The sequence below is a fragment of the Pristis pectinata genome, chromosome 3 (genome assembly GCF_009764475.1).
Source record: "Pristis pectinata isolate sPriPec2 chromosome 3, sPriPec2.1.pri, whole genome shotgun sequence".
Classification (NCBI taxonomy): Eukaryota; Metazoa; Chordata; class Chondrichthyes; order Rhinopristiformes; family Pristidae; genus Pristis; species Pristis pectinata.
This window is the reverse complement of record NC_067407.1, coordinates 84,979,977-84,994,200: the sequence shown is the minus strand read 5'-3', so window position 1 is coordinate 84,994,200 and position 14,224 is coordinate 84,979,977. Positions and strand designations below refer to the sequence as shown.

Genomic DNA, 14,224 nt, shown 5'->3' with positions numbered 1-14,224 from the left:
GAAATCCTCTGGTCCTCACATTCAACGCATCATCCTTCGCAATTGTTGCTCTAACAAGCTTCCACCATCAGATATGTCTACCCCTCTTTCGGCAGTCTGAAGGGATTGTTCCCTTTGGCTGCCCTGGTCTGCTCTTCCAACACCACCACTCCCCATCCTATAGCACTCTCCCATGCAACACCCATCACCTCTTCCTTTCCCACCAGCCAAGGATACAGTCTTTGGTGGTAAAGCAGTGATTCACTTGCACGTTGGTTGAAGGGCAGGCACAGTAGTGTAGGGGTTAGTGCAACGCTATTACAGCACCAGTGACCTGGGTTCAATTACGGCCGCTGCCTGTAAGGAGTTTGTACGTTCTCCCCGTGTCTGTGTGGGTTTCCTCCGGGTGCTCCGGTTTTCTCCCACATTCTAAAGACATACAGGTTAGGAAGTTGTGGGCATGCTATGTTGGCGCAGGAAGCGTGGCGACACTTGCGGGCTGCCCCCCAGAACACTCTACGCAAAAGATGCATTTCACTATGTGTTTCGATGTACATGTGACTAATAAAGAAATCTTATTGCATTTGGTATTCACGATGTGGTCTTCTCTACATCAGAAACTGAACAGTTTAGGTATCTGCTTTATAGAGCACCTGTGTTTGGTCCGGAGCTTCCTGTTGCCCTGCCACTTCGACCTCTCCACCCCACTCCCATTTGACTTGTCAGTAGCCTCCTGCCCTATAATAATGAGGCCTCATGCAAGCTTGACGAACAACACTTCCTTTACTGTTTGGGCACATTGCCATCTTCCAGACTTGATATTGAATTTAGCAACTTCTGATAACTTGCTTTCTGTATGTATCAGAACGGACCATTTTTGCTGCAACTTATCCGTCCATAATATGGGTTCAGTTCCCCCCCCTCCCCCCCCCCCAATCAGTACATCACTCTTCTATGTCACTCTCTAACTGCCCCATTAACAACATCCCCACAGCAATTATAGCCCCAACCTGTCACAGACTCTCTTTGTCAGGACCAATCTCACCTCCACCTTCTCTACAACTCAAAGCAAACTATTTTCTTTTGCCCAGTTCTGACAAGGGCACTTCAACCTGAAACATTAACTGATTTACTTCCCTCAGATGCTGCCTGACCTGCTGAGTGTCTCCATTATTTTCTGATTTTGTACGCCTCACCTCTGAAAATGCTCTTTTTCTCTCCCTTGAACCCAAATAGTGAGGTCTACTTTTAGCTCCAGTTTCCAGAGTTTTGCAACTGCATTAAATGTTTGCATCCCTCTGCAACTTGCTGCTTCCATCTACAGTTCTCATTCTCCTTTTAAACAGTGTCATCTACAGCCATGGATAAGAGAGCAGTCTTCCTTCATTCAAAACATTAACACAAATAATAAATTGAGGTCTTACCCCTGCCAAATCCTTGTGTAAAACCACATCACAACCCCTTGATTGACATCAACATTCAGTGGACAAAGAGAAAGGCAGCATGTGGAACTAAAGCAAGTGGGTACAGAGTTTTATAGTGTTGGATTTGTCCATGATCTTCATGTAATCAATACAGTAATAGAAACAAATTTATTATACTTGCAACAAACAATCTGCTAGAGGAACTCAGTGGGCTGAGCAGCATCTGTGGAGGGGAAAGGAATTGTCGACATTTCAGGTCTAAACCCTTCATTAGGGTGAGGGGTTTCAACCCGAAAGATCGACAATTCCTTCCCCACCCTCCCCCCCACAGATGCTGCTCAACCCGCTGAGTTTCTGCAGTCTCGTCTCTCTTTATTATGCTTGTCGATATAACCATTCAAGATTTTAAAAGTTGTAGTTTACATGTGTTTGTATGTTTTAGAATCATTTAATGCAAAAGGGCTATCTGTTAACAAGAATTTTGCCTTAAATTGCATAGACATAAGCCACTGAATCTTTGTGGTTGGGAAGGGACATCAGGAGTGATGGTATTGACTTTTCAATTCTATCTATACTTATACATACAAAGGGAGTGAGCATGTGTACACAATTTACCAGAAAGCTACCTTGGTCAAACTGGAGTCATTGACCTGGTATTGGTTTATTATTGTCACTTGTACCAAGGTACAGTGAAAAACTTGTCTTACAAACCGATCTTACAGGACAATTCATTACACAGCGCAGTCACATTAAGTTAGTACAGAGTGCATTGATGTAGTACAGGTAAAAGAAAAACAATAACAGTACAGAGTAGTGTCACAGCTACAGAGAAAGTGCAGTGCAATAAGGTGCAAGGTCACAACAAGGTAGATCATGAGGTCATAGGTCATAGTCCATCTCATTGTATAAGGGAACTGTTCAATAGTCTTATCACTGTGGGGTAGAAGCTGTCCTTAAGTCTGGTGGTACATGCCCTCAGGCTCCTGTATCTTCTACCCGATGGAAAAGGAGAGAAGAGAGAATGTTCCCGGATGGATGGGGTCTTTGATTATGCTGGCTGCTTCACCAAGACGACGAGAGGTAAAGACAGAGTCCAAGGAGGGGAGACTGGTGTCCGTAATGCGCTGGGCTGTGTCCACAACTCTCTGCAGCTTCTTGCGGTCTTGGGCAGAGCAGTTGCCATACCAAGCCGTGATACATCCAGATAGGATGCTTTCTATGATGCATCAGTAAAAGTTGGTGAGAGTCAAAGGGGACAAACCAAATTTCTTTAGCCTCCTGAGGAAGTAGAGGCGCTGGTGAGCTTTCTTGGCCATGGCATCCACGTGGTTTGTCCAGGACAGGTTGTTGGTGATGTTCACTCCCAGGAACTTGAAGCTGTCAACCCTCTCGACCTCAGCACCATTGATGTAGACAGGTACATGTACACTGCTCCCTTTCCTGAAGTCAATGACTAGCTCTTTGGTTTTGTTGACATTGAGGGAAAGGTTGTTGTCATGACACCATTCCACTAAGCTCTCTATCTCCTTCCTGTACTCCTACTCTTAACTGTTTGAGATACGGCCTACGACAGTGGTATCATCTGCAAACATGTAGATGGAGTTAGAGCAGAATCTGGCCACACGGTCATGAGTGTATAGGGAGTAGAGGGCTGAGATGCAGCCTTGAGGTGCACCAGTGTTGAGAATAATCGTGCCAGAGGAATTGCTGCCTATCCTCACTGATTGCGGTCTATCTGTTAGAAAGTAGAAGTTCATTCAGTGACAGGAGTGCCAAATATCCTATGTAACAGTGTAAGCAGTTTGTACTCAACACTGGAATGAATTTCAAAGGCAGAGTACAATGCAATGATGCTACTACACAGCACATTCAGTGTTACCAACTGTCTAAGCTGCAGCATTTGTAACAACAGCTACTAAACTAAAGATTAAAAATGTGATTTGTTTTCAGTTGACAACACGCATCCTAGAAGCGCATCAAAATGTTGCACAGATGACTTTGGTAGAAGCCAAGATGAGGTTCATCCAGGCGTGGCAGTCGCTGCCAGAGTTTGGAGTATCTTATTTTATAGTCAGGTGAGTGACATGAGACCACAGGAACATTAATAATATGCCCTCATTACACCTTCACATCATAAACGAGAGATGTAGAGAAGGACCATTTTATTATCTTTACAGACTTAGGAAAATTAGCTCAGGAAGTTGTTACAGCTTTATAAAACTCCTATTACCTCCCCTCTTTTGTCCACCCATCACTGCTCTGCTTTTCCCTCATATTATATTTTTATATAGGGCTTCCCCCTTTCCTATCTTGGGTCCTGACCCGAAACGTCGACTACTTGCTTTTCTCCATGGATGCTGCCTGGCCTGCTGAGTTCCTCCAGCATCATAGTGTTTTTCATCTAGATTCCCGCATCTGCAGTCCTTTGTTTCTCTGTTTATAAAACTCTAGTTAGGCCACATTTAGAGTATCGTGTTCAATTCTTGTCACCTCATTATAGGAATGGTGTGGAGGCTTACCAGGATGCTGCCTGGTTTGGAGGACACATGCTGAGGAGAGGTTGGACAAGCTAGGGCTGTTTTCTCTAGAGTGGCAGAGGCTGAGGGGAGATTTGACAGAAGTTTATAAAATTATGCAAGATATAGATTGACAGTCAGTGTCCTTTCCCCAGGATTGAAATGCCTAGTACTGGGGGGGGGGGGGGGGGGGGGGTGCAAAAAGGAGTACAAGGGAGATGTGTGTGGCAAGTTTTTGTTTTGCAGAATGGCGAGGGCATGGAATGGTGGTAGAGGCAGATAGCATAGAAGCATTTAAGAAACTCTTAGATAGGCCCATGAATATGCGGAGACGGGAAGGATGTGGTCAATGTGCGAGGAAGCAGGATTAGATTAATTAGTCATCGGTTTAATTAATTCAGCACAACATCGTGGGCCGAAGAGCCTGTACTGTTCTATGTAAACCTAAAGAAATATGATTCTAATTAATTGTTATGTTGGGTTATATTGCTGCAAGTAACTAATATTACCACTCAGCAGTATTTTATTTTAGGAACTTTATAGATAAGAATGTATTAAAGCAGCAAAGAACGTTTCCATTTAAAGCCAACACAATTGCTTGCTTCCACAGATTTAGAGGAACCAAAAAGGATGAGCTGTTAGGCATTTCCTACAACCGATTAATAAGAATTGATATGGCGACAAGAGATCCTATCATAACTTGGAGATATAGCAACATAAAACAGTGGAATGTCAATTGGGAAATCAGACAGGTGAGTAACAGCTAACTCTATTATCCCTCGATCTCATACAAGCTTGTTTAAGTAAAAGCCAAACGAGACACTTTCTACCAGGTTTTGTTAATGGAGATTACAGCTCTTCTCATCTCTAATCTCCTCCCTCAACTTTTATCAATTTTATTTTAAACATTTTTCTGCTTAGACCAACCTAAAATTTGAATGATTTTAAAACAATGTAGAAAAATTTGGTATTTTTTCTTTTACAAATTCAATAGTTTGCATTTTTACAAAAGTGTTTTGAAAATGCTGACGTTATCACTTGCCTCTTTCCAAAAATTGGAATTTTTAGAAATACTTGTTTGATGTAGAAAAAGATAATTGAAACTTGGGTTACTACATCAGAATCAGCATCACACTATTTACAATCCTACACACACACATTCTGTGAAGTAAAATGGGAGGAACAGCATTATTTTAACTTGAAGAAGCTTTTTTTAAGTAATTGCTATAGAATGATGGGCAGTGCTAAATCAAATTTTAGTTGTGAATAACTTTTCAATTAATTAAGGAACTAAACAGGAAACTTGAGCATAATTGTATAGCTTTATAAATGTGTGGACAATTAGGAATGCCAAAGGCTATCTGATCACACATTTGACTCATTAGAAAAATGACATGGAATCTTTACTTTTATGAACAGAGGATACACTACACAAGCAAGGAGGTCATACTGAACCTTTAAAAATCACAAGCCCCAGCCAAATTACTGTGTCCAACTGTAGGAAATATTTCTTGGGAAGGATAACAAGGGTTTATTAGGGCACAGGAGGCCACTGTTCAAGCCCATTTAGTCCACTCTCCTGTACCTCTGCAACTTTTGCAACCACATATACAAAGGGCTACCTTACCATAGCCAATGAACTTACCAGGATGTCTTTGGGATGTGGGAGAAAACCAGAGCACTTGGGGGGGTGGGGGGCAGCTCCTGCAAACTCCATGTAGACTGCCTCTGAAGTCAGGATTGAACCTGGGTCCTTGATGCTGTGAGGCAGCAGCACAAACTGCTCCTCCATCAAGCCACCAGAGATGCCCCAAATGATTTGTCCAAGATGCAGGAATTCATTTACAGGAAGAGACTGTTCTGAACTATAGTTGCTTTAAGAATTAATTTAGTGATCGAAATTCAACATTGTTTTGAATATTTTGACATTCCAGATCTCAATATAAAGGCAAAAAAAAATCATTTTTGAGAAGGGAACAGGATAAGCAGCTAATAGGGCATCTTCATAGAGCTGTACAGCACAGAAACAGGCCCTTTGGCCTAACTCATCCATGTAACCAAAATGCCTTTCTAAGCTTACCTCATTTGCCTGTATTTGGCTTATATCCATCTAAACCTCTCTTATCCATGTACCTGTCCAAATATCTTTTAAAACAAACTCTCAGGAAATTAAGCACAAATGCAACAAATCACCATCTTCTGTATTCTCAGTAAAATGTAATGATAATAATACTTTTTTTTTCTCCTCAAAAGCATAAAACGCTTGACTCACTTTCCATTTATGGTTATAATTTAACACCAACCTATGGAAGCTATGAAGGATTCGACCTCTTATTTGCCACTGCCAGTGAGCAGTATTCTAGAGGAGACGGTGCCATCTAGGGGAAAGGTGGTGAATTGATACATGAATGTAAAGGAAACTGATACAGTCTCCAAATCAAGTTGTTGCTGCTTAATTTCAGGTTGAAATTGAATTTGATCAGAGTATGGCGATAGCACTCACATGTCTCAATGCAGACTGCAAGATCCTCCATGAGTATATTGGAGGATATATATTTCTGTCAACGCGTTCCAAGGATCAAAATGAAACGCTGGATGAAGAACTGTTTCACAAGCTTACTGGGGGTCAGGATTAATGTTAAAGACCCTCTGAAACTGTGGTACAACCTCATGTAAGAAAGGTTTCAAAAATTACAAAACCAAGTTATTTGCAACATACAAGTATACTATACTTTTGAAAGGATAGGTAGTAGCTATTTATCAAAAGCTACCTATAAGAATGACTATGTTCTACTTAAACATTATAACTTCTTTAAAGTGATTATCATAGAATGTGTTCTACTCAGCTGTTGGCTCGCGAGTGGGAAAAGGTCACTATTTAATCCTTACATGTTAACCTCAAATATACTCATCGAATGGGTAGCTATTGGAAAGGGTAATAAATAAATGACCATATGGAAACCACTGTGCACTATCCTTGGCAATGCTTATGATCGTCAAACAAAATATTATTCCACAATAGGAATAGGATAGGATTACTGCTGGTGAAATTGCCTGCTGACCTTCCTAAAAACATGGGCACCTCATTTTCCACAATCATACTAGTTCAGCAGCAGAGACTTCCAAGTTGTGTGTCAGCAATGGAAAGAACTGGACAGAGCTGGCCGTTGAGAAAAGCTGTTCACTTCTATTGCTGAGTCTTCATCCTGACCATGGCCCAACCCCACATGCGCGCGCACACAATTTTTGCCCCAGATCCCTCTACCGAGTTCTTAAATGCTACTGTTTAACAACTGGTCGATAAAACAATTTTTCAATGTTTTTTGGAACTTAGCTGTACAGCACGGAACAGGCCCTTCGGCCCACAATGTTATGCCAATCTAATTAGTAATCAAATGCCCAACTAAACTAATCCCTTTCGCCTAAGTATCCATATCCTTACATTTCCTGCACATTCATGTGCCTAAGAGCCTCTTGAATGCCCCTATCGTATTTACCTCCACCACCACTCCAGGCACCAGTTTTTTAGTGCTTTTTTTTTCTTTAAAAATCATTTTGCCATTCAGATGCCCACAGAGGACCTACGTGCTACCTTATGCATGCTCCAGCTCTGCCATAAAACCTGTGGGAGAACGACAGAGAAAGCCAGCATCCTAGGCCAGGTGTCAAATTGACCCACAAGCAGTGATAGCAGTACACCAAGCCTTCAAATAACTTAAAATTCCAGAAGTATCATTCCTGACCTCTTAAGTTTGCAGCAAAATTCATTTGCCAAAAGAGGCAACTGTTGTGCTGCTTTTAGATATGGCTCATACTTAAATGGAAGGGCACAAGATCAGACTTGTTGGCTATGGTCTTGGAGCAGAGCATGTAACAGGATCTGCTAGTGATGATTTGGTGGGAATAATGAAAAACAAATTCAAGTATCTAAAAGCCTAAGTAGCATTAACAGAGGCCCAGAAGTAGAATATTCTGCAAAATCCAAATCAGCAATTTTACTCAAAGAATCATTGCAACTCTCCATTTCACACCTCAAGCAAACGTTCTTCAGCATTATATTTAAAAGTCTTCTACTACTTCAAAGGCAAAGCTCAAAAGAAATACACCACGTTAACCAGCATCACATTGAAAGGCAAGGGAATAGGAACCACTCTGACTACACTTTCAAACAGCCAACACAAGTTCAGTGAGTCAAATGGCCTCCTCCTGCTGATCACACTATGTTGCCAATTTGGATAAAGCCTTGGTTCAGGACTTCTCTGAAAGACTTGCATTCATTATAAGAAAATATTAAAGAGAGATTAGAGGGAAAATACTGGTATTCTTTACTAGTGCTGTGTTGGTCTGTAGATAAAGTGGGGGAGCACTTTTTTCTAGAAAGTTTTTTTTTCATATTTCAGTAATGCAAATTACCTATCATAATTGGTTTTTCAAGATTTATATTCCCCGCTGAAGCCCAAAATTGGTCTCAATGTGTCATACTTAACTATAAAAGCAAACAATCAAGCATGTCAAAGAAACCTTTTTGTAACCAACTCCACCAAAATACATGTGATCAGTATCCTACAAGAAACAGATCATCTCTCCTTTACTTTCTTCCTTCACACTTCTCTCTCTCAACACTCTTCTGTTCCCTTTTATACACGACTGTTTGATGACCTCTCTAAATCTTTCTTATGCCTTCTTGCAGTGTCACCATCGTAGTCTCCCTGACCTTTCTCTTTCTCCCTCCACCCTGCCCTCTTTGGTTTTGCAATACTCTCTTCTTTTCCAGATTGCTTTCTTCATCCAAGTTCAATTTTTCATCAATTACTTCCTCTACTGCTACTTCCTGGGAAGACAGCACGTTCCTTTAAAAAGAGTGAGACCTGGCATGGGAAACTTTGAATAAACATTAAAGAGCAACAGGGATCACACTTTGCCAGCAGTAAGACCACAGGAGAGAGCCTTTGCAAATTTTAAAATAGCACAGCAAGAGGAAAGTAGAACAGGCACCGACTATACTGCGGGAAAGGACTTGTGGTATGGGCCCAACTGCAGTCAATTGGAAAGGAGCCAGTCTGCCTCATCCTTCCTGTACCAGGATCATTCCAGTTTGGTTGGTTATTTTTAAAAGAACATTCAATACATAACAAATTTATACTTAAAGTTGCAAACTCAGAAGTGTTAGTTTTTAACAGGATGAACAGTCTTGATGAGGATCTCTAGTTATAACATTGGCTTCCTGTGGAGGAAGAATGCAGTCCTGTCATCAGCATTAGCTCTGCAAGTATTGTGCATGCACAGATTTACACGATTTTGGGACATGAATAGGACCATTTGATACATTGTGAGCTAATCTTTGATGCAGTGTTCTGTAGCACAGATGTAAAGCACAAATTGTTTATACTTGAAGGTTACATTACCCACAATGTACTGGACAAAGCGGAGTGAAAATAGACTCGGTGGGAAGTTTTTTTTTGGTTACAAGATAAAAGTAAATAATGAGATTTATTTTAACACCAGACCAATACTGGAAAAAGTAGTAAATCCAATTTTACCTTTGAGAATTACACAAGACCACAAAAGGTCATACTGGCTAGAAGCCAACTAAAGGAGTGATAGGAGGTGAAAGGAACAGCACAAAGGTGTCGCCTGTACCCTGGCAGTACGTTACTCAGCCCGTCAAAGGCTGGAAGGCAAGTCCAGTTTCTCAGCTCCTGCACTGACCTATATTAAATTTACTTCAGATGCAGAAAATCAGAACTCTGGTTTAATAAAAGCTTGACCAATAACAGACAAGTATTAGCATTTTAATGTATTCCCAGTTCATAGAAACTTCATTTGCTTTGGTTTTAAATATGTTCTGTTGCTTGGAACCCTGCTCCTATTGCATTATTGCTCCATTTTTTTGGGGGGGGGGGTGGAGAGAGAAGAGTTGTAGTGGTGTATGACGAAGAAGACAGCAACAACTGGGTTGGCTTGTATGTTTTGACCAGAATTTTGATTCAATATTGATTACACTCCATATATCCATGAATAATGGTGAGTTCTATTGCACCTTGTTAAAGGGTACTTTAAAGTACAAGGTTCAAAATGATATCAATTTTTAAGGATAGGTAAGCCAGCTTGACAGTTGAACCTTGATATTTTCATTGCAGTTACAAATGCTTATTTAGAAATGGCCACATTATTTTCCAAACTTGCAGGTTTTGTGTTTTTTGCATAAACACAATCTTTCATTTGTAGCCAGCTGCCTCAGTTAATTAGTAATTTGCTTCCAGAGCGAAAGAAAATGTTCAAATGTAAAACTGATACAAATATCCCACACAAATTCTGGGAAACTGCATCCAGCAAAAAAAAAGCATTTTTTTAATGGAAAATTGAAGTCCTGGTTGGTTAACCAGAGCACCATGCCACCTTTATCAATTACTTATGTACCAGATTTCATGACACAGATTCATAAAGTGCATCTTAGCTTTTTTTAAAACCAGACCCGTGTCTTTGGTATTTTGTTTCAAGGCTTCTTGTGTGTATAGAAAAATCACTGTTGCTGGATCTAATATTAAGTCAGAAACTGGGAAACTTGAATGACATCAAAAAGAAAAAAAATCACAGATGCTGGAAACCTGCACATTGAGTCCCCTAAATAAAAAAAAGCTTGTTTCCCTATTTCTGAAAAAAAAGCAATTGCATCTAACAGATATGCTTTATTTGATGCTGAAGTATTACCAATTTGACTGACAATAATTGGAAACATTCTTACCACTGGGTTAGAATGTAGATTTTTCTGTCCAGTACTGAGGCACTGCAATGTTGAAGTCCCATTTGTCTGTTCTAGTGCTTCAAATGAAATGTTAAAAATTCAAAGAGCACAATTCTAATACTCTGGCAAACATTGACCAAATACAAAACAGATACTATATTTGGACTTGGTATTTCTGGAGGATTTGAAACAATTGTTCAGAAATTTACTTTTGCATTTCTGGGTTACATTGACATCTGGCTCCAGTAGGCAAAGGAAACATTAAAACAAACACCCCTCAGTCGCCAGAAACCTTTACAAACTTATTTGCAAATTCATTCATTTGTAATGTTCACTTCTCTACAATGCTCTGAACTTTTATGCAATAATAAAGCAGATCTGCTTCTGTTACAACAATGCATTAGTAAACAATTCGAGATAAAAAAAACTTAGCTTAAGATATTAAAACTGATTCCATTTCAGCTTTTATTCAAACTTCACTAAATTTGAAAAGCTGAACACAAATCTAACATTAGCACCTATCATCATAAACTTTAGAAAAGTATGTTTATTTTTAATAAAATGTGTTTCAGGTTAAACTAATGAGTGACCACAATTTACAGTTCCTATTGTGCAGATTTTAGTTTCATCTACTTCGGCTGCACATGGAAAACCTAATGAATTGTTGCTACTGAATTCCCCAGTCCTGTTGCCTGAAGCTCCCACATGAATCTTAAACTGATGCCATCTTTCAAAAACATGACTCCCCACCACTCTATTAATAAATTCCCATTCCTCTATGACTCCCTACTAACTTCTGTCCATTTATCCATGCAGACATGCACAAAATCATTGAATGATACAGCTAGGGTGCCATCTGGTGGATCACTTCTGTGTCTGCTCCTTAAGACAATAACATTCAATCTAATTCCTCTGGCCTTTTCCAAGAATCCTGCAAATGACTCCTTTTCCAAATTTTTATTGAATTCCCTTTTGAAATTACTGAATCCATTTTCACCATCTCTTAAACAATACATTCCTGATAAAAGTAGTGCAAAAAATAATTCTGATAACCAGGGGGATTCTTTTACTGTAAAATTGTTTTCATTCCAACTCTCTAAAATTGCAATAATGATTTTCAAACTCAGTGCACCAAGACATCTTATCCTCAAGTTATAAAGCTTGTCAGAGCTCAAAAGCAGCATCACATCGAAAGTAAATGCAAAAACACCACAGATAATAGCATCACCCTAAAGTAATTTATCGTCTGCAGATAGGGAAACAAAATACAACACTAAAACAAATAGTTTCCCCACAGAAGATCTCGAATAAGTATCAAAGAGGCAAGAGTATAAAGGGCAACAACAAAACGAGGCAAGGATACTACTATAAAAGGTAACCAAGGGAAAACAAGCCAAAAGGTCTTCAGCACACTAGAGGAGAGACCCACTCGAGTACTCCCATTGGAAGTCAGTTTATAGAAATACAGAACTTGGGCTTAATAGCTAGAGTTCTTGCTTGTTCGTTTGAGAAGTTTACATCCCTTAAAATACATGGAGAAAAGCACAGACTGGTGATTGTGGAAGACAAAAGATCTTGCCCTCAATCTTAAAAGCAAAGACCAGATCAACAGCTAGAGCAACCTTTGTGTGCTCCACACAAGAAGATCTCAAACTATAACTTGTGCAACACACACAAAATGCTGGAGGAACTCAGCAGGTCAGGCAGCAACTATGGAGAGAAATAAACAGTCGACATTTCGGGCTGAGACCCTTCATCGGGACTGGAAAGGAAGCGGGCAGAAGCTGGAATAAGAAGTTTGGGGAAGGGGGAGGAGCACACGCAGGCAGGTGATAGGCGAATCCAGATGAGAAGGGGAAGGCAGAAGGGTGGGGTGGGGGGAGAAGTAAGAAGCTGAGACACAATAGGTAGAAGAGGCAAAGGGCTGAAGGAGGAGGAATCTGGTAGGAGAGGGCAGTGGACCACGGAATAAAGGGGAGGTGGGGAATAGATAGGCAGGTGATGAGGGCGGGGGAAGGGATGGACAGGTCATGAGGACCAGAGGAATGAGGGAAGATAAAGGAGAGAAAAAAAAGGGTGAAAAAAAAGAGGGGAGGGGTTACCAGAAGTTCAAGTATTGTGTCTGAAAGTATCAATAGGGCAGAAGAGTGCAGAGGGGAGAAAGATCATTGGGTGTGAGGTGGAATATCAGAGATCAGGTGCAGACACAGACAGATGAGTCGGTAAGAGGCAGCAAAGAGCAAGCTCAGTTGTTGATGACAGGGCAAAGGGAAGACAGTGTAGAGAGGGGATCGGGCAATGCAGAAAGACAGAATTGAACAGTGTATTTGGTGGTGTGTCGCACTGAGGCTTCTGTGCATGTCATTCACAGAGTGTGTGGAAGAAAAATCCAAACATGCATTACCTGCACAAAGTAACCAATCACGTTCAATACAGTGTTTGATAAAACTATTGCATAGAGTGCAAAGTCATTAGAAATAAAAATTTTACTGTGCAACCAGTATTTTGCATCCTTTGCCTTACTGTTTGAGAAACAGACTAGATCCATTCTACATCATAAGTCTCCAATGGTATGAAAATATACACGGCAGTGATACAATTTTAAGAAAACAACTGGAACTTGCTTTTTAGCAGCTTGACTGCATCATCTGGATGACATGCAAATAATTATTGCTTAGTTTGTGATTAATTCCATATAGTGACTGAAGCACAACTAAAATAGCCAAACAACATTTGGAAGAAATCCATATCTTTAATTTTTTATTATTAAATTTGTATCTTCTGTAGGAAAAAAATTCCATATATATCTACATTATTTTAATCAATGTCTCTTTAGCATAAAAATCAAGATCCTGTTCCTGCATTGCTTGTTGTGCTGATTCCAGACGTCACTGGCCAGCTATGAAGTACTATTTACTTCACCCGATTCAAAACTTGCACAGTATTTTTGCCGTGAAGGTAATAACTGTATGCGGACGCCATCGTTGTCAAGGATGTGACGTACCTGAAACAACAAGACTGAGAATCAGTATCAGTTTACTACCTTTAACCACAGCATTATTGCAGCTTAAGTAGTATTCATCTTGAACCCAAACAAGACCTGCTTCATTAATAAAAGGCACATATTATAAGATTTCTTTATTAGTCACATGTACATCAAAACACACAGTGAAATACATCTTTTGCGTAGAGTGTTCTGGGGGGCAGCCCGCAACTGTCGCCACGCTTTTGGCGCCAACATAGCATGCCCACAACTTCCTAACCCGTACATCTTTGGAATGTGGGAGGAAACCGGAGCACCCGGAGGAAACCCAAACAGACACGGGGAGAACGTACAAACTCCTTACAGACAGCGGCGGGAATTGAACCTGGGTCACTGGCGCTGTAAAGTGTTACACTTACCGCTACACTACCATGCCTGCCCACATTTATATAGTGCTATTTATGTAAAAAGCTTTGGGATATGTCATTTTATAAGTGTTATCAGACAAATAATATCAGGCCAAAGAGAAAGGTACCAGGAAATAAACACGGGAGCACATGAAGTGGATTGTAATGAA

The 14,224-nt window shown here is 40.3% G+C and overlaps 2 protein-coding genes across 2 annotated transcripts in view; one reads left to right on the top strand and one right to left on the bottom strand.

Annotated features, from left to right (window-relative positions):
• Nucleotides 1-7,182, top strand: part of fermt1 (FERM domain containing kindlin 1) — a 72,952-nt gene extending 65,770 nt beyond the window's left edge. The window contains exons 13-15 of the mRNA XM_052011704.1: nt 3,354-3,478; nt 4,530-4,671; nt 6,382-7,182. Of these exons, the coding sequence (XP_051867664.1) occupies nt 3,354-3,478; nt 4,530-4,671; nt 6,382-6,555 (441 nt within the window). The 3' untranslated portion in view covers nt 6,556-7,182. The remainder of the gene's footprint in view (nt 1-3,353; nt 3,479-4,529; nt 4,672-6,381) is intronic.
• A 6,214-nt stretch (nt 7,183-13,396) lies between these two features.
• The window catches only part of crls1 (cardiolipin synthase 1), a 47,717-nt gene continuing 46,889 nt past the window's right edge, over nt 13,397-14,224 (bottom strand). The window contains exon 8 of the mRNA XM_052011229.1: nt 13,397-13,668. Coding sequence (XP_051867189.1) covers nt 13,578-13,668 — 91 coding nt within the window. The 3' untranslated portion in view covers nt 13,397-13,577. The remainder of the gene's footprint in view (nt 13,669-14,224) is intronic.